The sequence below is a fragment of the Cyphomyrmex costatus genome, unplaced genomic scaffold (genome assembly GCF_001594065.2).
Source record: "Cyphomyrmex costatus isolate MS0001 unplaced genomic scaffold, Ccosl1.0 scaffold453, whole genome shotgun sequence".
Lineage (NCBI taxonomy): Eukaryota > Metazoa > Arthropoda > Insecta > Hymenoptera > Formicidae > Cyphomyrmex > Cyphomyrmex costatus.
This window is the reverse complement of record NW_017278779.1, coordinates 94,780-119,372: the sequence shown is the minus strand read 5'-3', so window position 1 is coordinate 119,372 and position 24,593 is coordinate 94,780. Positions and strand designations below refer to the sequence as shown.

At 37.4% G+C, this 24,593-nt stretch overlaps 1 protein-coding gene across 1 annotated transcript in view; it reads left to right on the top strand.

The window, feature by feature from the left end:
• The window catches only part of orb2 (cytoplasmic polyadenylation element-binding protein orb2), a 159,636-nt gene that overhangs the window by 85,460 nt on the left and 49,583 nt on the right, over positions 1 to 24,593 (top strand). Inside the window, 1 exon segment of the mRNA XM_018544602.1 lies at positions 14,656 to 14,709. Coding sequence (XP_018400104.1) covers positions 14,656 to 14,709 — 54 coding nt within the window.

Below are 24,593 nucleotides of genomic sequence, written 5' to 3'. Positions count from 1 at the left end.
TCGAAGCCATCGGATTCTCGCGGCCGTCGATTCTACGTTAAATAGACCACATCGATGCACCGTTTAATCTTCGATCGGCTGCCAAAGTACCATCGCATCGGTGCCGCCAGTCTGGAGCTGGCGAATGGACGCGCTCCAAAGAAACGGGAATAGAGAAAATTCGATTGTCCGCGCGAACTCATTGTGACAGGCACGCCAAGTGAAAATTGATTACGATGGAATTTCTGCCAACGCCTTTCTATTCCGGTGTCTGCAAATAATACCCCGTCGCCGGATTAAAATCGTTCGGTGGGAGTTCCGAGGAGTTTCGAATGCGTAGCTTGCGACCAAATAAAATTTCACATTCAATTGAATGATTCGCGAGAGATTACTTTCAAAAGGAGAAACATTTCCACATTTGCGACAGTAATTAATAACAATATTTACTGAGAGGTTTAATTGTGTGCTTTTTTTTATAATTTTAATTTCAGTTTTAACCCTCGATTATAACAACGAATTATTTGCATTAGAAGCACAATTTGAACGATTAGTATACTACGAGGTTTTAAAATGTTATAGATAAATAAACGTTGGACCCTTCTCAATCGCCGTAAGGCGAAGTATCAGTTACATTTTATACTTCAAGTAGAACACTTATAGATGTGCGGCTTTCATAATCGTAAGGATCAATTGACAAGATATTGCGCAATTAATAATATGCTACATGCATCTATTGAAACTAAGATTTATGAAACATTGTACATCTTGACCGCTAGCAAGAAAAAGCAAAAAAAAAAAAAAAATCGGGTCGGGAAATCATCTCTGTCAGTCCTTTCCCTTTACTCGCCAATTATTAACTTCATTCGACAAATAGCACAGACTGCAACAATGGACCATTGTATCCTTCGGCCATTATACCCTTTGTTTTCACCGTGCCAATGATCTCTCATCGCGCCGCGCACCATCTCGGACGTAGAAGACGAAGACGAAGAGAAAAGCGGAGAAAACCGCGCGCGCGCTGCAGTTGTGGCGGATCAACAAAGCGAGAGAGCGAGGGAACAATACAGGAACTGCCGCGGGATCATTCCGAAGGAGGCCTGCCTGCCACGGCTCTCTGCGAGCTCTCCTCGGCTAGCATCTGTCGTTACTCGCCGCGAGTGCGCTATTACCGCACTTAGAACGCGCTGGCGCTGGCGCGGCTTTCAAGCACATGTCGGCCTTCGTTTGTCATCGTGACAGTTTACGGTGCTCGCTCGCTCTCGCCCGTTTGCAATTCGAACCTGCGGAACCTGGATCGTCCCGCGGATCTCACGCGCGAGTAATCCTCTTCCGTCTTCTTATCGCACGCTCCTGCGTCATTGTCTTTTTTTTTTCTTCTTTTTTTTTTAACATTCCGCATCTCATCGGGCCGCTGCGGCCACGTGCTTTCATCTTCCCGATGATATTTGTCTTTGGTCTTTGCACACATCTCTCTCTCTCTCTCTCTCTCTCTCTCTCTCTCTCTCTCTCTCTCTCTCTCTCTCTCTCGAGGGAGAGAGAAATTCCTCTTGATGGCCTACCTTGTTCGAAGCCCTCGATCTACCGCATGCACGTGGTTTACCTCCGCCCCGAGTCAATGCCGAGAATAACCGATTTGACCGTTTGACATTTCGCTAATTTCGAATACGACTCGTCGAGGTTGAATTTCAATATCGATTTGCTTAATAATAGATGCCGTGACGTGCATTAATCACACGAAATATTGCTCCGCTTGTAACGAATTTATCATTATAATCCGTTTAGATGACGTATAACTAGTTGGATACGATCAGATTTATTACGTCTGATTTATGCTCTTATGTTAAGTATTTTATAAGTATTAACAATCCCGCTGTTTTCATTTCGAATCATTGTGACAACCGGTGACTAATCTTTGTCGTACAAACGCATACAAACACCAGCGTCGATGAGCTGCAGATATAAAGTTTCCTTTTCTCCTGCAGTTTTATTCCGCAAGAAGCGTAATTCCTTGAGTGTGTAATCGGTTTGCGAATCGCTGCTTCTATTAATCTACGTTACATTTTCAACGTAATATATCCAGAAAATGTTCGTTCGAGCTAAGAAAACGCGGCTTAGCCCGCTTGACACGGAATAAGTTAACGTTTAAAAATTCCATATCCTAATAAAACCATGATATCGCGAAAATAAAACGGCCGCGATTCGTCCGAGTGCTCGTCGGTCGTTTCCGTACGAAGAAGAATTGTCGACATGATTTAGAGTCATGAAACGTAATGACGTCGTGCTCGGCTGTATTTATCTGTCGCTTACATCGGTGTCGCTTCTCGGCTCGCTTCGCGAGAAACCTTCCGCGAGAATTACAATTTTAAAATCAGCTTCAATTACGGGAAGTATCCGGCGAGGCGCACGATTCGCCTAACGACATTCTAAGAGTATAAAGAACGCGATTCTCGCACGATGAAATAAGTAAATGTCGCTTTCCATGCAACATTCCAGAGATGTCAAACGTGTTGTGTTAACAGCATTCCCGCGAGCAACAGAACGGCCACAAAATGTGTCGTCGGATAGGCGGCCACGTTGACGGCTTTTCTGGCTAAGTACGACGTTTTTTCACGACATTGCGTCTCTGTAGGCGAGAGAAATATTTATATCGGCTATCATCACGTCCGCAAACGTTGTGCTTAGACCGATACTGCTTGAATGAAAATCGATACTTGCTCGCCTGAGATAAGTTCTTATGAGACTATCTCTGGTCGAGATACCAGAAGTACGTTCGAACCTGGAAATCTATCCCCGGACTTGAACTCGTTAGTAATAAAAAGTAACGAGATAAACGTGCATTTTTGCCGCCGATCGGAAGCCTCGCATTTGAGATAACGCGATTCGCAGACCGTTCGACCGAATGCGCTATTTATCGAAAGTTCTTCGAGAGTATTCTTCGACAGTATTTGTGAATGAAAATGCCCCTCTCTCTCTCTCTCTTTTTCTATGAAATACCGGAAAAAGCTCATCCGAATACGAGAAACGGAACCAAGACAGAGGCGGCAGTCTCTATGAGAGTTCTTCAGTACGGAGATTGGCCTTAAGGTCGCGGAACCTGAACATGAAGTGACGTAGTCGAGTTCTCACGGTATGAGATGCCGGCGATGCCGCAGAAGGAAGAAAGGTGTAACTAAAGAGGAATCGATTTATTATTAAAGAGAGAGGAAGTGAATAATTATCTCGCTTGAATTCGCAATAGATATCTGTAGAAATTCCTGAAAGAATAACTGTGACATTGCGGAAAAACTTAACGAGTCTAACAAAATAAGCGTGTGAAACGGAAGTACAGGGTCTTAAAATGAAGTAACCAATCGTAAAAATAATTAGATTAAATTATATAAATATAAGTTATGTGTTGTTTCTCAATATTAGAAATCTAGCTATAAGTAAGGATGAAGTGTGTGGAGAAGATACGAAGGTAATGAGAATTTCTTGTCTAGGTTGATAGGACGATAATGATTATTCTATGAATAAAAGATATATTGGCAAACAGATAGACAGGAGACATGCATGGTGATTGGTGTAACCTTATGGTGTGATTTTCCCGACGTTATCGCCATGGGCGATATTCCATAATTGAGACAGTGTATTTTTGAAAGTGATATATAACCGGCCGAGACATCTTATGTTTGATGATGAAGAGATTGTCAAGCGAAGGCTTTTAGAATCCTCTAAAAATCCGTAGGTAAAATGGAAAATTATCAGATAAGTTGTATGCGATAACGTAAATCTTTCTGATATAGGCGGATTTATATGCACGAGAAATTGTTTTTTCAGAACGATAACATCACAACGATAGAGATATGTATTTTTAACGTTTACCGCTTAGGCGGAGTAACTTCTTTAATTTTTTTTTAGATTATCTCAAATTCGTTAATTTATTTAAGACGTCATATGTATTTTAAAATTATTTGTTGGCTGATTATTCCGTAGCAAATATTTTTTTACTAATTGTGGCATTGATTTTTTTTGTCATTATGTTTACGTCTACCTGCAGAGGAATACCTACATGACAATTAGAATTTTTATAGCAACGACATGATTTCTCACTTAAATGATTTTACGAAGCCACAAACGAGAAATAAATTGCATTGTACAGCACTAACACTTGATAATCTCTGCAACGATTTGCGATAACGAGGGAGTTTATCGCCAGTCATCGACGCGTTGTGTCGAACATGTTCGAATATTCTGTGAAACTCAGCGTTCCATGTCGGACGGAGGATCCTTGCATCCGTTTACGGTGCCCAGGTCGCTCGTCGGTACAGACGATTAAACAGTGTGTACAGCTGCGAGTGGCGAACGCAAAAATTCAACAACTCGGCAACGTCTAGATAATAGTACGCTCCGTTCAGATCCGCACGATGGCGAACCGCAATTCGCGTTAAGACAACTATGGCATCAGCGAGCACGGCGTTTATGTACCGAGGCACCGCTAGTTTGCATCTGGCGCACGGATCGACATACGTGAGAAGCTCGTAAATTCATGGGGAATCCGAGGGCACTTTGTTCCTATCGTTATCCCGGTATAGTTGAATCGAGTCAGAAACATGAGTTCACGACCGTATAGATATGCGTTGGCAATCTGGATTTGAAAACGCGAAGAAGCGTTTTATGTAAGAACGATTTTACTTTTATCTAAAAATTTAGCTAGATACAGATCTGAAAATAATTTTGTTCAACTATCAAAATAATTAAGTAGGAACCTCAAGCATGATAAGTATAATGTTACAAAAAGTCTTGACATTCTAACAACCAGTTTGAACGTTCTACGCTATTATTTTGATTGTCCAACAAAGTTATTTTCAAATCCAGCTAAATTTTTAGATACATATCTCAGCAAACCCATCCCTTGGATGTAAAAATAATAGGTGAAACAAAATAAATAATAGGAAATAAAAATATAATATAAGTAGAATATCTGCCAGCCGTTTTATTATCTTTGAGAAAATAAACGAAAAAACTGTTCAAGGAATAAGAAAGGGAATTTTAAAGAAACTTTACAATGTACATCATTTAGCATGTTTTCATCGTTTTGTATTTTGTCGACAATGTTACGATTTTTAATGAATTGCGTAAATTTAATAACCCGCGAGAAGTTCCGGCTGCGGCCCTGAACCTGATCTTCCTGGCGTTGTTCTTCATCGATTGTATAGAACTTCCGCGTTCGAGAGTATCTCACGATCGTGATCTGTCGACGAATTCTCGCGCGAGGACCTCATATGTACTTCGCGTTCCAATCGAGATATCGTTTTTCCACACATCGCTGATCTTTCAACGAGATCGCTAAAGAGAAGGCCATTAGTCGCATCTCGTTACCGAGAGACTCAGTGTAAATCTCACATGAAAATCGTGATATCGCAGATATACGCGATCGCGTTACTTTCTCACTTTTTTCTTTTCTTACCGGAGTTTCTCAATCGTGTCCACAATTGTAAAATCACTCAAGCAAGATGATCTCTTAACAATTGGTGATAGTCATGTCAGAATTGTTGAGATCGTTTTTAGAAACAAAACCGAAGCAGCACTCATAACCTCCTAAATTTAATCTATTATATGGTAATGAAATTCGTTTCAAGATTCTATCTGTTGGATCGGAACAAAAGTTCGTAGCGCTACTTCATTTGTATGTCTATATGTATACGTTTAAAAAAAATTGGTAATTTTTTGATAGAGCAATGTTTCATTGAGGATCCGTTTTCTGTATTACAATGATTTTTAACGGAGTTATGAATCAAATTCAAAATGCGCGCGCGTCTTTAATACAATTCGAATAGTAACAAAAATCTTAAAAATTTTCGAAAAATTAAAAAAATGTTTTTTAACGGTATTTTTTAGAAATTTCATGTTTGAAAACAATGTTATAGGGAAAACTTTAGACTTTCGTGTGTTAGAAATCAAGAAGTTTCAAGTGTTTTTTAGACACGTGACAATCTCACCAAGTGAGAAGAAAATTTTCCATTTCGTTCCATTCGTAGTTTTCTATATGTGGAAAATATATCAAACTCACAGTAACTGAAAAGACATAGTAAACTTTCGAAAATAGTGATTTTAAGCTTTAAAACTTTTTAAAATTTCGTTTATTTCAACGAAGTTACAATTGAATTGAAATTGCTTTACAATTTAATATCTCGTGAAAGAAGCGCGTCTTAATTTGTCTAGAACGAGCGAAATTTGTATCACTTTCCTCAAATGATTCATGCTACGTGTGTTCATTACTTTGTTTACAAGTCTAAAGAAATCAGACAGCGCAAATACATAGCTCCGGAGTCTCTTGCATAGTAATTCAGAGCCGCTCGCTGCGCTCGGCCAATCGAGCGCGAGGAGAATAATCCGCAAAGGTTTTTAGCGATGGAGGAGAAAGCGCTCGGAAATTTTATCTAACGGAGTGTCGATGTGTCGCGGGGGACAGGACATCGTTTGGCAAAAAGTCAAGTCGTCATGGCTTCGTAGCTTCGGACTATTTTTCCTTCGGACGAAGGAGAAGTGAGTCGTACCGCACGTATCTCATTTATTTCATCACTGAGATCTTCGAAAGGAAGAAAGAAAAAGGATCTGTCTTGGATAACGCATCAAGAAGCTCTATACGTTCAAGATCGTTCGTCTCTTCGTCGTTGTTATCTGACGAATATTCGGAGAGTTGCTCCTATCGACGTACCTCTCGAGCAGAGAGAGGCTTTTGACTCGACAAGCTTTTGATATGAACTAGAACTTTATCGCTTGGAAAGAAAGAGAGAGAGGGACAAACGTGATAAATGGAGGGAAACAGAACAAACTCCGGATTTATTGATTGGCACGATTAGATCGATTCTTCGAGCCACTAATAACGCTTTCACACTGACGAAATTACAGGAAACCGACAATAGTGCGTAATTTTTGAAATCATCTTGCCGCGAATGAAGAAAGAGAGAGAGAGAGAGAGAGAGAGAGAGAGAGACGACATGTCGTCACAATTGTAACTCCTCGCTTGAGAATGCGCTTCAATCTGCATCCCGTGCATGTATTGCGCGCTATTGCGTATTTCGTAAGTGAGTACGTGTATCCCTGCAACGCGCTCCTGTCGGGCCGCAGGCTTTTCCACGCCTGTACCTTTCGGTACTTCAGATAATTAGGCAGATGGCAACGCGTATTAATTTACGCAATTGAAAGTTGTTTAAAGCATGATGCAATTTTGTCGAGAGATTGCTCGAGAGTTCTCGAGATACCGTACATATGCAAGTACCTTCCGCGAGCAATCGAGGAACTGGACTATCGGGCCAATCGCAACAGGCTCGTGCTCGTCGACGATACATTTCGCAAACTCGCCGACGACGCGACGCGACGCGACACGACATTTCATTTTCATTATTATCAACGCGACAAATGTTTATCGGTAGATAAGCGAGACTTGAAATTTGCGTGCAAGAAACAAAATTTATCACTTCCTATGGACATGAATTCATTTAGCGATTGCTTGTGGTGAGCACGTGTCTGTGTGAAAGTTATTACTTGAAATATATTGAATACAGTAAATAATTTTGTATAATCGAGAAAGTCAGAACTCGAATACGCCCGTAATAAATTATGATATGAACAGGATTTAGTTAAAAATTGGTTTTTTTTTTTTATATATTTCGGTATAAAGAATACATTATCCGGTGCATCTAATTTAAATTATAAAGTTAAAAAATTGCAAAGAAAGCTTCTCTTTGCAAAAAGTTACCGCACGACGAGAGCTTTAACGTCGCACAATTTTGGCTTCTCCATTGCCGGAGGAGATCTGCGGGATTTCGTCGAGATATCTTGCTGAAAAATCGTAATATTCCTGAAATATTCCACGTGCCATAAGCACGGCCTATCTGCAGAATATCTTTAAGAATATTTTATCTACATTAATATATAACTACACACACACACACACACACATTGACGTTTAAAATGTTTTCAGAATGTCGTACACATCTTCTGTGTCTTTCTCCGCAATATCCACACCTACTGAGGTATTCTTTTAAACAAAACGCTTTTTGAATAATACATTGATAATATTTAATATAAAATAAAAGTACAGATAATTGGGACGTTCGCGCAAGTGAGAATTCGAGATCTTAATGCGTCGCATAGATTTCGATTACTGCTTAAAAAAATGATTTAAATATAGATGGAAGACAGTATTTGAAGTAATTAAAAAAAAACAGATATATTAGCGGATTAAGGTGTGGAAAGTATCTCGTTCTCCATTGAGCATTTCGACAAAGACGTTGCGGCAAGTAATCTTCTCGCACAAGAGGGAGTATAATCGAGCGTACACTTAAAGCATGGCACGTGGATTCAATCGTGTAGGATCGAAGTGTGCACTCGGCGGGAGCTATTAGATTTCACATATTTCTTTTCGGCGTGTCGTATTCGGGAGAAAGCTGTACTTCGTATTTTTCTTCTTTTTTTAACCATTTTTTTAATCTGTCTTGATATCTGCGTTCTCTACAGGACGGTGGCAATAAATGAGTGAATGAATGAATCATATTTTATTTATTCAGAATCCTGAGATAATATTTCCTCCAGCGCAGAAACATTATAAATTTATCATAAACATGCAAGAAAAGAAAAAATAACATGCCGTAATACAAATTTAACTTTAATATACAAAGAGAAATAAAAAAGGTAATAATAAAATACAGAATTCAACAAGTAAATACAAATGTATAAAACGTCAGTCCGGTGTATACCAATTATATTTAACATTATACGCATAATAATATTTATATAAGCTGAACACGATGTAAAAATACAAACATATAGATAAAAGAACTAGAGAGAAGGAAATTAAAAGTGTGTGTGTAAATTGAACGAATATTAGTGCAATCTCCTCTTGAAATAGAATAGAGTCGATAGAATTCACGTTTCAAACTTCACAAGGAAGGTTATTCCAAAGTTCAGCCGTAAAGACTCTGAATGACCTCTTAAAAAACTCAGTTCTACTCGCAGAGGCAAAGATAAAGTGTCGTCTCGAGACCTAATAAGTCGCATGGACCTGTCGCCTTTGAACACGAAGTCGCTATATATAAAAGGCCGAGGTTCTTTTGAATGCAAAAATTGAAAATGTCAAGTTATCCACATAATAACGATAGAGGATTATGCAAGGTCGCTACGGAAATATGATTACTTCATATAAATGCTTAGCGCCTTTACTTCTACTTTGAAAGCCGTTTTTCAATATTTTGCCCGTATTTCGATTTGTCGAATTAATTGCTATATCACTACAAGAGATAAAATCGTTATGAGTAGGTAGTACCTTTGCTTTCGCAACGTGCCTGCGCGCAGGACGCTATCGGTGAATACCCGCAAGGAGATAAGGTCGTATCACAATAACGACGGTGTAACCGGAGGTAGCCAAGCCAAGCCCTACCGTCTAAGAGAAAAGAACATCGTCGGCTTCCTTTCCGCATGGCCACGCAGCGCCACTCGTTGTCGGCGGCGCTACCGCTCGTCGAGATTTCGTAATTGAGCATGTCTTAAGACATGCGGTCACCGGGGAGTCACCGATTGCAGTTTAACAATTAACTTCTTTACAGCCAAATTTACGACACTTATAAAACGTTTGCTATTCCGTAAGATTTCACTTTGATACACCCAGTCGCGAGATACTAAAACTTATTACTTATGTTATTGCAAATTGACTCGGTGATAATCGGTATGAATTTACCGACTTTTTTTCTCCCTCTGTGCATATAGTTGTGATAGCTGTCAGTAGGCAATGATAATTGTGGAAAAGTCAATAGCTTTAGTCAATAAGAGAAAATATATCGAGAAACGCCCAGCAAACAAGCTGACTTAAAGATGTTTATTTTGACGTTAAAATGATGACAAATAGTGCTTTTGTTTGCTGGTCATTTTTATTATCTGAAAACGCATACACCGAAGTAATATAGTAACAGTTAGGTACACGGAACATTTGGTGCTTTTCATTTAGTGACACAAGTCGACACAATCATCATTTTGTCTTTCTCGACTCTTCAGTGAGTATAACAAAGATAGAACGATACTTGTGTCGATTTGTGTTATCAAATGAAAAGTACGATTGTTACACTTCTGACTGTTTCACAATTTCACGACGGTTAAGATTCAGTTTGGATTTTCCGATGATTTTTCTTTTTTTTTTTTTTTTTTAGTAAAAGATATTTTGTGTTAGAAACTGAAGTTTTCTTGTTAAAATTTTATATTGCATTTTCAACATATTCAATTGTTAATATACATAATGTGATTATATTATTCCAATATTTTATGTTACATTGATATTTTTAGTGTCCAAAAACATAATTTATGAGTAAGTGAATAAATAATATAAAAATAGTGTTTAAAACGTAAATTCTAAGATGAACGCGCGAATAAAATATGTGTTAATTTAACATATCATAAATTTACTGGAAATATACGTCTTCCACAATTTGCTTACAAATTATATCAGTATTACATTTTTTGTGTCGATTTCTTTTACATATGTAATATTTGTGTTACTTTCTAACATATTCGTCTCGTGTTAAATTAACACAAAGATTCGAATGGCCCGTTTGGGACGTATATGTAAAATTAAGCAGAAATTTTCCAACGATGTTACCGCTGCGTAAACAGGTTTACGCACGCACGTGCTGACCGAATAATCGATAATAGCGATCGATACGTGAATAGACGCACCGTGAAAGTAAAATCCGTGGAACAAATTGACGGAGGATAATGTTATTGCTGGCACGAGCACGGCAGGCGGATCTCTTCTTCTTCTTCGGCGGTGAATCAACCTTTAAAGAGCGCCATAGACGCGACGCGATTTCGCAAAATGTGAAAACGACGCTTCCATATTCTCCGCTCGCGCTCACTCGCTTCTCCGCCTTTGAACGCGCGATCGTTGACAGGCGCCTTTATTCAGGCGACTCTCAGACAATCAATATTTATCGTCAACGCTCTCGCAGGTAATGACAGCGTCTGATAAACGTGGTAGAAATTAACTTTCTTGCGAGATATTTAATTATCTTGTATCCTTTTGCAATCTTTTTCGTAAAAACATTTTTATTGGAGAACATCATATACAAATTAAAACTAGATAGAAACTTTGCTCGAAGTTGATATAGTGTGTTAAAAATACCTTAAAAAAATATTGCATAAAAATAAGGACGAAACATAAAAATAATGGAGGAATAAAGTCTTATTTATATTTTATTCTTGTTATTTATATTTTTATACTTTCAAGGTACTTACGAATGAAAAGCGATTGATGTCTTGATAAATCTGCTAATAACTGTTACTATGACGCACGCGACGTGAAATGGTATCGCTACTTTATTTGCCGTGCGTAAGTTCGTCGACCGGACGCACGGAAAACGTTTTTGCGCTTGCGCTTGCTATTATTGTAACGGTGTAGAAAATTAGTCACGATGCCACGGCCTGCAGGAGAAAACACTATCAGGCACGCGTAACGTACTCGCCGTATAGTGTCTTAAAATTCAAATTAGGGTCGATTATATGACGTCCTATTTCTTTTTTTTTTAGCTTTAAATGATTAATAACCGATCAATTGCAGACGAAACGGATGCGTTAAGTTGCGCATACTTGATCCTTGTTATTAATTTTTTCATTCTCTCTCATGGACATTTCACATCGGTATATCTTTTTTGAAGTTAAGGTGAAAGAATGTCCTGTCAGTCCACAAGTGTTATAAGAACTCATGTCGCTTGTTAGGTACATAAGAGAAGGACATATCTGACAAAAAAGTTGATAAGTGTCTCTACATCATTCGAATCTCATTAATATCTCTTTATTTTTATATTGAAGAAGCACATTCAAAACATCCGTGATAAATCTTACTTCAACGACGATTGTCAAAAATTCTCCACGTCAATTTATCGCTGTAAATCTGAAAGCTTGTACATATAATACAGTATTATACAAGGACAAATTTCCAGAAATCCAAGAATTAATTAGTGATTTCCATTAATTTAATTTCGCGATTAAATTTTCAGAGCGTATTTATCTCGAAAGAAATGTGTTCCGAGAGTGTTTTAATCAGAAAATTGGCTAATTGGCTTGCAACGCAATGCTCGGCACTTCATACGCGATCGATCAATTGTAGAAATACCTCGAACGATAGGGGCAATTGTATAGGGAGAATTAGATTGCGCGCGGTGTTGCGTGACCAGATCCTCAAAGACGAGATAAAGCTGTCTTTACCGCAGCGATCGATTCGTTCTTATTTACATTGCTAGAGAGATGATTAGGGTGATGGGTTACGGTAGTAATACGCACGGATCGCCAAGTGGAACATTCCAGATCTGTTCCCAGAACGCGTATTACCAATTGCCGTTTAACACGATTATACCCACCTATCCGGTACGTACAACTCGCAATCGTAATCCCGGTTGTTACTCGCGAGACATTCCGCATATGTAGAGGAGAGAATCCCACGTTTCTCGGGTCACGCTAATCTTATCGCGCAAGACAAACAGAAATTGTGTGCCTTCCTGTTTGAAAACTTTAGCTTATAGTAAATATATTTTATTATAAATTTTATTATACATTATATATTTATTAAATTAGATTACTAGAGAAAATATAATATAAAAGCTATCAACGTATCTTACTAATGATTGTTTGAAAATAAAAAATTTCGAAAGCTTTGAAATGTAACTTCTTTGCGTTTCGAATTTTGTGGAAACTTCTTATCGTCAATAAATTTGTTATAACATATTAATCATGTAATAATAAATGATATTATTATACAATAAGTCTTAAATATACACTCATCGATTATTTTATCTTAATTAGGAATTTTCAAGGATTCCACACATGTTTTCACACGTAAAATTGTTGAAGCATTTAAAAATTTATCTAACATTCAGCTTTAAAGATATCGTTAGCCCATCAAAATAATTATGTAATTTAAATTAATTGCTAAAACGTCAAAACTTTTTACAGCATTATCATTTAGTCTTATATAATTATCTTGATGATTTTAAACAATTATTATTAAATGTATATCTGTATTTTTATATCTAATCTAGCTAAACATTTATTATTAACTTTTTGATCACACAACTCCGATTAACATCAATCAACGGTTAATTCAATTATCACGATTGCCAACGTGAGAATTAAACATACAGTTTGCTTTAACGAAGAGAAGTCTGATACATTAATTTACTGTTGACACTTCTACGAGTTAAGCTTGTTTCTATTACCAACGTAATTAATGTATTAATTTTAATCTTGGTTCAAGTAACTCTTCATCTTTTTCTAGTTATAAGAATTAGAAATCAATAAAGAGTAAATTAATTAGAAAACAATAATCGTCAATTAACCTCACCAGAGCTTGGTGAATAAAGCCTGTAAATACTTTAAAAGAAACCGTTCTTTCTATATACATATAGGCTCCGGAAATTCTCAATTTGATAAGCGCAGTCAGCGTATCTGACAAAGTCGTTTGACAACACGTGCGACATCGATCTTGCCCTCTCCGTAAATAGATGAATTTGCACTAATTGACGTGAAAGTCGTCCGTTAAGTCGACAGCGCCAGCGAAGATAAGAAAAATCTTATTAAAATTAAAAACTAAAGTATACTCTGCGCGCACAATAAGCGCAGAGGAAATAAAGGAAGTGAGTCGCCGCGCCAGCGAAGAAAGCGGAAGGTCGTCGGAGGTGGAAATACGATGGCGCGACAGCGCATTTCGACATTCTTAAATCACAATGTTCCATCATGGACGTTAGCGCGGGTTGGGGCTCGACCGGTCGAACCGAGGGCTTTAAGTTCAGAGGTTATCTTATGTCATGGGAATGTTCGAGGCGTATATATGGTTGTACCGATGTTGGAGATCACGATATTCGCGCGCGTCTATGTGCCCGTACACGCACGCGTGAAACTTAACACGACATTGTTCAGAAGTGAAGACTACATGTTCTGTAACATTTCTCATTTGACGATATAAATACGCGTTCATATATTTTCCCTTAATGTCAAGAGTGAGAGAATAACTGACTATTAAGGACAGAGTGAAAGGACGAATCAGCCGATTCTAATATATTTATAGTTTTTGTCCCGGGATAATAATATGTCTGATAACGGAAATTAATTAATCCATTCTCAATAAATTTTCAAATAGTTTCGCCTATGTATTTGCGTCATATTGTACAATTTAATTACACGATGTTGTATACACAATTGCGCGCTGTACTCTATACAATTTCTGAATTAATTAATCAATTTGCAATAAATTTCGGTTTCTGTTTTCACTATACAACGCAAGTTATATGCATTTTACAAGTGGTATTATTTTATTTTACAAATTTATAAGCTTTGTATAAATTAATATTACAGAACTCTGATTGCATTAACATCTTAGTAATTTGACACATTAAATTAAGATTTAGAAATAAACCTTCCTTCTAATATGATGGAACATAACAGTTACAAGAAAAGTAGAGTAACTCTTTTCATTTTCGGTTTTTGATTGACGTTGACGTTTATCTTACTAAAAAAAAACTTGATTTTACATTTTAATATACACTTTTTGCCTCTCTCCGCAAAATCACAAATTTTCATGAAACATAGCCAAATAACATTGATATTAATAAAACTATTTTCCTCCTAACAGCGTATTTTCTATTTCTGTTTCAGGATTCATAAACTGCAACACCGCCAACACGTTGCAGTCGCTCGCGCAGCTACATGGTGAGTGAAAACTAGTTGTTAATTCCTCTTTCCTCTCTCTGTATTCCCCTCGCGCATCCCTCGCACGCGGGTTTATACATCCCGCGTTACGTTTATTGCCAGAAGATGATCACCAGAGGGAGGAGAACCACGCGGCCCGCGGATTCAATTAAAATTTATAGTTACGTAATACCTCCCCGGTGCAAGAGAAGTAGGTATATGCCTGTCTTCCTTGCGGCGCGGCCGCAATCGGGGAAACATGGCCCTCCTCCGCGCCGCGACGTTCACTTCCTCTTTCTTCATCGTAATCACCACCGGTGAAGGACTATCTTCGCAACCTGTACTTTGCTACCGTCGAGCAGAGTCGAGCCGCGAGAAAAATTCCGTTTTTGATTTAGCGCGAGAGCGCCGCGCGCGTCGCGTCGTCGTTGCCGTAAATTTCACGCGAGAGTGAAGGGTTCGTCGCGCGGCTTTTTGCTCCCGTGAATTCGAACTAACAAGGCTAGCGCGAGCGCAAATACATCCGAAGATTCCGTGCTTGTAAATTGATGGGTATATTGGCTCATAAATCGTTATGTAAAACGCTAACCCGTCTGCCTCTCTCGTTCTCGTGTGAGACCGCAAAAATATGTGGACTCGTTTGAGCTCGTTAACATTTTTAGCGTCGATGTTTTAGCACAACTCCTTGCAGCAATTTAACAATAAATGATACCGACGACGTTGTGCGAAGATACTGGAACGCGAGTCGTCTTACCCTTTCGAGATCCGTATTGGAACGTTCTATATACGTGAATCGCCTCGATTTTGTCCCATTTGTCTCGCCAAGGAAACTCGCGGAATGAATTTTCTTAAACGGATTGTATTGCTTCTGAGAAAGAGGGTTGATAAATACATCAGGCACTTTAATTAAATCTCGTAATGTGTGCGGCTCATCCGTGTTCGTCCGTGTCGTCGATCTTCAGCGCCGCGCGCCGGGGTTTCGATCGTAAAGATGTCCCGGTGCAATTTCTCTTCGTGGTGTTCGTCATTAATACTACAAAAGGCTTACCGGGAACGCAATCGCGCACACCAGTGCGAGAGGGACAGATTTATTTTCATAACGTCGCGAGAATCTAAAAGTAATTACCACGTTTCTCATGAGGCGTTTAGGATTTCATTCTCTGAGAGGATATGCTTGAGTCAATCTCGGATTCGCGTAAAATTTCGCCAGTGTGTAAAGTGGTTGTTACATGTAAGACTTATCTTTTTATTTATCGAGATTTTGAGACTTTTTATGTTATCCTAAATTCTTAAAGAGTACGGCACTATCACACAGTTTAAAGAACGTTAAACTAAAATATTATCTACCCTGTAAACGAAAGTTTTTTTTTTAAATTTAGCATGTATGTATTGTATAAAATGTCCCTCAAGGAGAAAAAATATTTATAAATTTTTAGAAAGATACATTTTGGGAGTTACATATTGTAAATTATAAAATTGTTATACATTTCAATTTTTTTTATATTATCATGCATATTATTTAGGAAATTATATAAACAACGGTATAATATTCTATTAGCCACTGTCGAAAATTTATCCAATACATGGCGCAAAGGCATTTATGTTCTTTTTATAGCTCATTAACGATGCATCGTTGCGCGCAATATGTATGATATCCGGGAAATCTTGTCCTAAGGTCGAAATTAATCGACGACTACTTCAACGGACTTGGTCATTATATGCCGACATTAACGAATGGAAAGAAACAAACATACACCCGGCTATCTCGGTCAGAGACTTTTCACCCAGAATAACTATCAGACAAACACGAATAGGATAATTAACTCTGCCATATTGAGACTCCGAAATGAGATTCGCATTTGCACACACGTGTGTTACATACATATTTATCGACAGCAGCTGAAATTCGGACAACATTTTGTATCGAATATTCCTAAGAGAGGGAGAGAGAGAAAGAGAGACTGGATTTAAAAGTATCTCATCATTATTACGTTATACTATGTATTAATTACAATATATATACGTATATTACTGCTTGGAATTCCTTTTAAAATGTGTTAGAAATTTTAAAAACTTTGAGGAAGGGAATTAACTCTGTTGATTCTCTTAAGCTTGTTAAAATGATTTCGTAGGTGTGCAAGTAATTAATTAAGTGAAATTCAATAATCGAGTTTATTTTAAATATGAGTTTATTTTGAAGAAGCTCATAATCCATGGCTTTAATTCGTTTATGATTTTTTGCTTTTGCTTTTTAAATGAAACGTACGTGTCGTCACATCTCCTTAACTATCATGAATTGTTAATAAAGTTGCAAATCTCTTATTTCTTTAAAGCACTTTTAATTTTGTAAGTTTATCGAGTATATGTGCGGCATTTCGTTACATATTAAAGATTTCGACTCGAATGAAGCCGGAAATGTCTCGATAACTCGGTTACTATTTGTCTGCAGTCTCGACTGTGCATCATGAAAATTCGATGGAGCTAAATCCTTCTCTAATTTATCCTTTATATATGGTGATATATGTACTTTGGGATTGTCACAGTCACAGTCATCACTATATTAGGCTCTTCTCTTCAATATATTGATAAATTTTTACTAATAGCATTAATAGTATTATTGTATATAGCTGCGTATCAGAATATTCCTGTCCCAATACATAATGAAATGTATTCGATATGCGATCTTTATGACTACATAGTGAATAATTTATTTAAGTGATATTTATTCGCTTTTAACCACAAGTCTTTGTAGCACCTTTCCGGAAAAAAAATTGCGAATAATATTACTACTTAAAAGAAATTTATTTGATTCTCTGACTTTATTAAATTGTTCTATCTTTATCCTGTATGCGTTATTAGACTATCGATGGCGCCGTATCGATAAACTTTTTTTTCTCTTCATTTCACAGAGATGACTGTTCCGCATAGTCATTTGGGTTTAACGAACTCACATACATTTACACATCATACATACTCAAAAACACATAGACACTTTTTTATGAACGATAGTGCAATAAACGTTTGAGGGAAAATGGAAGCAAGCTAGTTGAAAATTAATGAGAATAAGAACTAGATTTATAATGCGTTTAACAGCAGAGGATATCAAAAGCTCATTTTTATGTGTATATATCCTCTAATTAAAAAGAAATCTTTTGCTTTGTCATAGTTTCGGTCCCGTAAGTTATAAGACCTGCTGACTGTCATAATTACACCAATACTTTATCTTAATACCTCGACGATGTTAATACCATAGGATAACTACTACGCGCGTGTTCATAGTATATATATACGTACTTACTCCGTAGGCCGCGAGGTAACATGTTTATTATACGTATATGAAAAGTCACGTACCGCGCACACACATAATACAGTTACGGTCGCGTGTGCACGTAGGACGACGATGCTGATGTGTACCTGCACACAGTCGACTGCATTACCATACATATTGATCCAGCCTAGAAAACGCGCTCGTAGAAATCGCCTCCCCGCCGGACGTTGGCCCCGACACATTTTGACAATGTTCGTCTCCGGTTACGCTTCTCGATTTTTTTGTCCACGGTCTATGAGTCACACTCTTCGCTCTCCTGTGGAGAGCGTCTCTCGACGAAATCATTCCCGACGCCGGAATTTCCGCGTCCTATTCGCCACTGCGATACGCGTTTCGTGATACGTACAAACGCGTTAAAAAATTTTAAATATACCTTAAGCGTTAAAAGACCTCAATACTTGGCGCGAAACACCTAAAGATCCTCTTGGCGATACAGGTTCGTCCCAAATTCATGCTCATCCGACGCGGCGCGGCGCGACGTTATCGTTTACCGTATCCGGAGCACGCTCTTGCAAAATGTCTATTATTTTCTACACACGGAGAAACGTACCCTCGGAATATAAAAGGAGACACAGGTGCAACGAAAGGAAAACATATATACCTGCTCGTTTAATTCATCGCACGTAACTTGCGATTTATATTCAACAAGACCGGATCGAGAGGTCTTTTCCTATCATATATTAATCGCATCCTTTCGCGATGCGTGCGTTTTTCTAGAACAGAATCCATGGAGGCGTAATATTGTGTGCGTGGTAAAACGGTTAGTATCAAATGTTAAAAAGAAGATGTTAAAAATCATCGCGGCACGAGCGGACTCCTCCTTCTTGTAGACGCACACGTCCGGCTAAAAGAATTTTGCTGATGACGTTTGATGACATCGCGCGTTTTGCAGGTGCAGCGCGAATTCCTACCGCCGCGCAAATAGTTGCGTAATTCGTGATCCGTATCCGGTTTTAACGAGAATCTACGTTGCGTCTGTCGCATTAAGCACGAGCTTAATTAAATTATTTTTTTTTTTTGTTAACGAGCTCCGCAAAGAGATGCAAGAGGAAAACGACGGTTACTACAAATCTTTAATATTTATAACACACGCGAGGAAAGTCCGTTGGAAAAATCTATATTTATGCGCGAACGTGATTAGCGTATACTTACGGAAAATCCGATTAGCGCTGCAACCAGAAATACTTCTGGTGCATTTTCTGTTAATAATAAAAGCGGTTGCAAGTTTCATAAAAGATACAGAAACGTTCGATTTAAACGTCACAATTACTGCATTTAATTCTGTTAATCTGTAGATTTTACATCGGCATAAAATTAAATCTGGTTAGATTCAAATATCAACGTATACACATAAATATAGATGTTGTATTTATTTTTCTCAAGTTTTTACATACAAACTAATAAGGAGATTCACATAATTGATTTATATATTTTTTAATTAGTTTTAAACGTTGAAGATAATATATACACAGAGAGAAAAAAAATGATTGGAACAACCATAATTTAACTATAATTCATAGTTATTTTATGGGACAACCATAAATTAATAACGAATCCACAAGAAATCCTATATTCAGAGGCGAATGAGAGTGCCGCGTTGTTGTTGATACGCCAATCAATAAACTTGGATATATAAAATCCTTTATTCAAAATTACATGTATTTAATACGTTTCGACTCTTTTTTGAGTCATCTTCAGCTATAACATATACGCTCCAATTGAATATCGAAGTAAGTCACATCGAATTGATAGATTTGATGTTCTTAAGTCTAACGAGATTCAATATGAAGAAAACGCAAATACAAGTAAAATCGCAAACCATGGATCGCCAAGCATCTTACACTGTTATAAACTTTCATAAGCACAATTATGTCAAAAAATTTTTATAATTTTTAAACAATAGACTTGAGTGTAATAATATCTATGTTATCGGTTTCATAACTAATTTTAAACTGAAGTATAACATTCTTAATAATACATCCTACGGTAAAAGGTACAATTGTAAGTCAAACCATAAAACATAATACAGAATAAAAACATCTTTCAAACTAACACAATTATACAACATCAATGTTATTAAAAACAAATAAATAAGTCAATTTAATAAGTTCTTTATTTTATTTCATTTAAAATCGTTATGTAATTTGAATTAAGACAATCTATGTCTGTTCGCTTATTGAGACCATTATCCTGCATATGAATGTGAATGCACTCGGATATTAGACGTTTATACAAAAATCTCTCTGAATCTAAAATCATCACTTTATCCCAATCATGATTAAATTCTATTCTATGATCAGTAATCACTGACTGTGCGTCTGTCTGTATTCCTATTTATGTGATTACGATGTTCAGAAATTCTTGTTTAATTTCATAAATTAATAATTGTTTTGACTATATGAAATATAGTAACCCGAACATTAAATTATGATCATAATGACCATAATATATTTTTTAGTTATTGTTACCACGTGTAAAGAGTAAGCGAATATTGGAAAAATGGTTACATTCATTGTAATTATGATTGCAATTACTATACATAAAAATGGTTATTCTATTTATCATCCATATTTCCATATACTTTACTATACTAATATTTGAAATTATCATAATTTATAGTACAATTTTTGTACCGTTTGGTAGAACTATACATATATGGTCATTGTTACTAATATTATAGCAGTAATAACTATAAAAATGATGCTCCTAACCATAATTATGTTACCATGCAATTATAGTCCCAAATACGATATACTTTTCTCTCAGTGTATATATGTTAATTTCAAGTATAACCAATTGCTCAACATTTTTTTCATTTTATCAAAAGATACCGATATTGTCATTTGCTTTCGTGTTCCTTTGAGGGCACTCGCTCTCGAGAATTTTCTATCAACATGCTCCCGACGGTGTCATTTCTCTTGCTGGAGAACGCGGTCTGAAATTACACGGGCACGCACGGGGAACCGCACGCGTGACAGACATGCCCGAGGTCCCTCGGTGATGGGACCGACGATTGTTCGTACGCGAGGCTCTTACAGCGTGAAATGCAACCGCGCATATACGGAATATTTCGTAATTAATATGAAAGAGGAGAGTTTTCGGTTGTGACCTGCATTCTCGTTAAAATACAGCCAAGTACATCACCTTGTACTACACGTTACTTCCATTCTTAGCCGTAATAGTTGAGTAACACGCAACTGCGAAGAAGCATGAGATATTTGACACATGTATTTTATCTTTTTATTACCAAAAAAATATGTTTCTATTTATTAGGTATACAGACGTAGTTGAAGCACTTTTAATTTCCTCTTTCTCCTTTCTCGCATTCGACATTAAATTGCTTAACGTGTGGCAACTTGGCGCTCTTTCGAAGAATCGACACGGATTTCAAAAGAATGGTCGTTAGGCTCTCCACAATAGTAACTGCGGGTAATTAACTTCCTGACCGGATTCAACGTTGCCTTCGTTGAACATTGAGCGACGTATAGTATTGTGTAAGAATGTATACTTTTACAGCTTAAACTGATCACAAGTCGAATAGTTTTACAGACAAATTTATAAACGAATCATAAATTATAATAATCCTCGAGCCCCAAACACAATGCGAGGAAACAGCAATAGTGATAGAAATAACGATAGAAATAGAGGAATCTAACATTCAAGAATATTAGGTATATGTGCACGCAGAATAAAGCAGTAACGATAAATTTCCGTTGGAATTCTGTGTCTTTTACCTTATAGCCTACCAATCAGTGTTCAGATTTTTCATTTTGTTTATATACCTACCCTGTAATCTTGAAGCAAATGGAGAAATATACTACGATTTACATACGCGATCAGATTGGTTGGTCTTTTTATTTCTTTCGTGGCATTGTGCAACGGGAAGCGACAATTAAATCTCGCTTATTTCTATACTATTTCTACCAGTGTTCTTGTCACTGTTGCTTCACATTGTATTTAGAGCTTTAAACTGACAATCATAATCACCAAAATATAACTTATAATTCTAAAAGAATAAAAGAAGTTGTGATTAGTGCTATTTTCAGTATCAGGTATTATAAAATTGTGTGTGTTTATATTTAATCATTATATTTTTATCATATTTGCTATTATTATTATAGATATTTTTATATTCTGACAGATAGAAGTATTGGGTTGGAAAAATTCGTAACGCTACGAACTTTAAAATTCAAGCAGTTGTTATTTTATTAAAACGAAAAATTATATTTAAAAAAGGTCACTATGTCTCATAATTCCGTTAAAAATAATTACACTGTAACTAAAAAAAAAAACATATTCTTAAAGTTGTGAAATTTTGTTCCATCGAATGATATATTAACTAAATTTAAAAAAAACAGTGTAGACAAATGAAGTAACGTTACGCACTTTTGTTTCTGATTCAATTTATCTAAAGTATATCTAAATTTGAAAATAATGAAAATCACATTCGGTTAAATAGCTTCTCTTAAATAAGAGAAGCCTTTTATACACACACACAGTTATATCATATTTTTACCTCATCTCGTGTTCGTTCTCGTCAAGTGCACCAGTCTTGTTAAACTCACAAGCCATCGTAAAAATTACAGTCGTTCGAAGTTGTGCGCCTCCTCGGGGAGACTTTTGTAATTCACAGAGTTGTCCTCGGGAAGTTACGAGTTCCTCGCCGAGAGAAGCAACTGTTTTCGCAACGACTGCATAACTATCGGTGGAATGTTACGCGTCTGATCACCGTGTAGGTAATCGGCGCGAACGAGGTAACGCATATCCGCTAACAGTCCACGAAGCAGAGCCTTTGACCTTTACCGAGGTGTAAACTCGTAAATCATGTTATGCGACTGAGCGAAATCACGCCTACGTGTCTGTGAGATTGTCAAAGGATCTGGAGGATTAAGTGGTTCCCCTGATCGTCCATCCGATTATGACGTTCGTATTGCGGTGGAAAAACGTTTTATCCGTTATGACACGAGGTTCTTTTTATTATCACGCGCGTTCATCAGAGTCGTGAGGCCGGTACGTTGCGGTTATTATCTCGGCGCGCTCGTTATTCGAAAGAGGAAAACGAACGAAGTAGGTATGCAATTTGTAATTATGATACTTGCAACGTCTCGGGATTGTCGACTTTCCAATTTTACGCTGCTCCGCGTGGACCAATTCGTGTTTAACTCGCACGCGTATATATGTATGTATGTACACGACAACGTATAATTGCGCGGTAGTAATTCGCGAAACACAACATCGGTGCAATCTTACGCATTTCCGTTATTCTTAACGGACATTTTCCAGCAACGATATGCAGTTTAACACTTTTAATTATTTCATCCTTGTTTAATGTTGACCAACAGCAAAGATATAATGATTCATACTGTGTTACATTGTGTGTTCTTACTGGAAAACGCCCAAAATATTCTTCGTGTATAATTCTGTTTTCTCGAAGTTATATCTTAAGAAGACTCTTGCATCTCCTGGACGTTAGATAAATTTAGTAGATTCCCTACGAAACAGGAAAGAAAGCACGTCTCTCGGGTCGCTGCTCCGTCCTGGTTTTGACTCGAAAATCGAGAGGATATACCGAATTGGCCTCTTACCTTGTATCCGGCCGGGTTGCGGTCTCTTTACGTCGCAAGGAGGGAAAGTCGATAGGTATGCATAGGGCATGAGCACGGCTCACTAATCCGCAGCCGCGCTCTCTGGGTTGTGGACGACGTTGCATATTCAGCGGATGGAGATTCCGGAGGCGCGCGGACCGCAGCCGGTGAAACAATACATTAATTAGCCGGGCCTTTTGCAGTGCAAAGGGCTCTCTCGCGACCGCGTGCTCGCTTGCCAAGAGAAGCCGGACCCCTGCGGGAACAGTCCCTCTGCTCGGTTTTAGGCGGACAACTCATATAACTTCCTCCTACGTAACCCGGTGCGACCATAAATCCGAGGGACGTTCAATATTTATGGGGGCTGCGGTAGCTCGGTTACTTTAATCTCTACTAGCTAAGCAGAATACCACCCCACGGCAGACGACTGCATCTGGATGCCCTCGGATATATGCAGGTCTTGTGATATGAATCTACGCGGCAGCTGGCTTTAAGGTTTCGACCGCGAAAGTGTTACCGCGTATACCGTGCGCGATAAAGTCGTGCTATAAAATCTCGGAAATCATCAAGAAAGATCAGAAAACACTTCAACAAGCACTTAACTAATTAATACTTGACGCTTTTTTAAATATTTTTATAACTTTAACAAGCTAATACTTCCGTACTTAAATTTGACAAGTGATTTATAAAAAGATAATAATAGGAATAAAATAAGAAAAGATTTTAAAATATTAATATTTACGAATATATAAATTAACGACTACATTAATATATGAAGGAGTGAAAACCATTGTAGTTATTCACTTAATTATAATATTTCGAGAGCCAAAGGTTTTTTCAATATATTTGCAGTTGACTGCAGAACCAATATGACCTCAAATCGATAAATTTAGAAAATGACTCACACCACTATCGTTTCATCCCTCCATATATATATATATCTTAATTAAAATTTATATTAATTATAATAATCTTATTACCTCTAACTAATT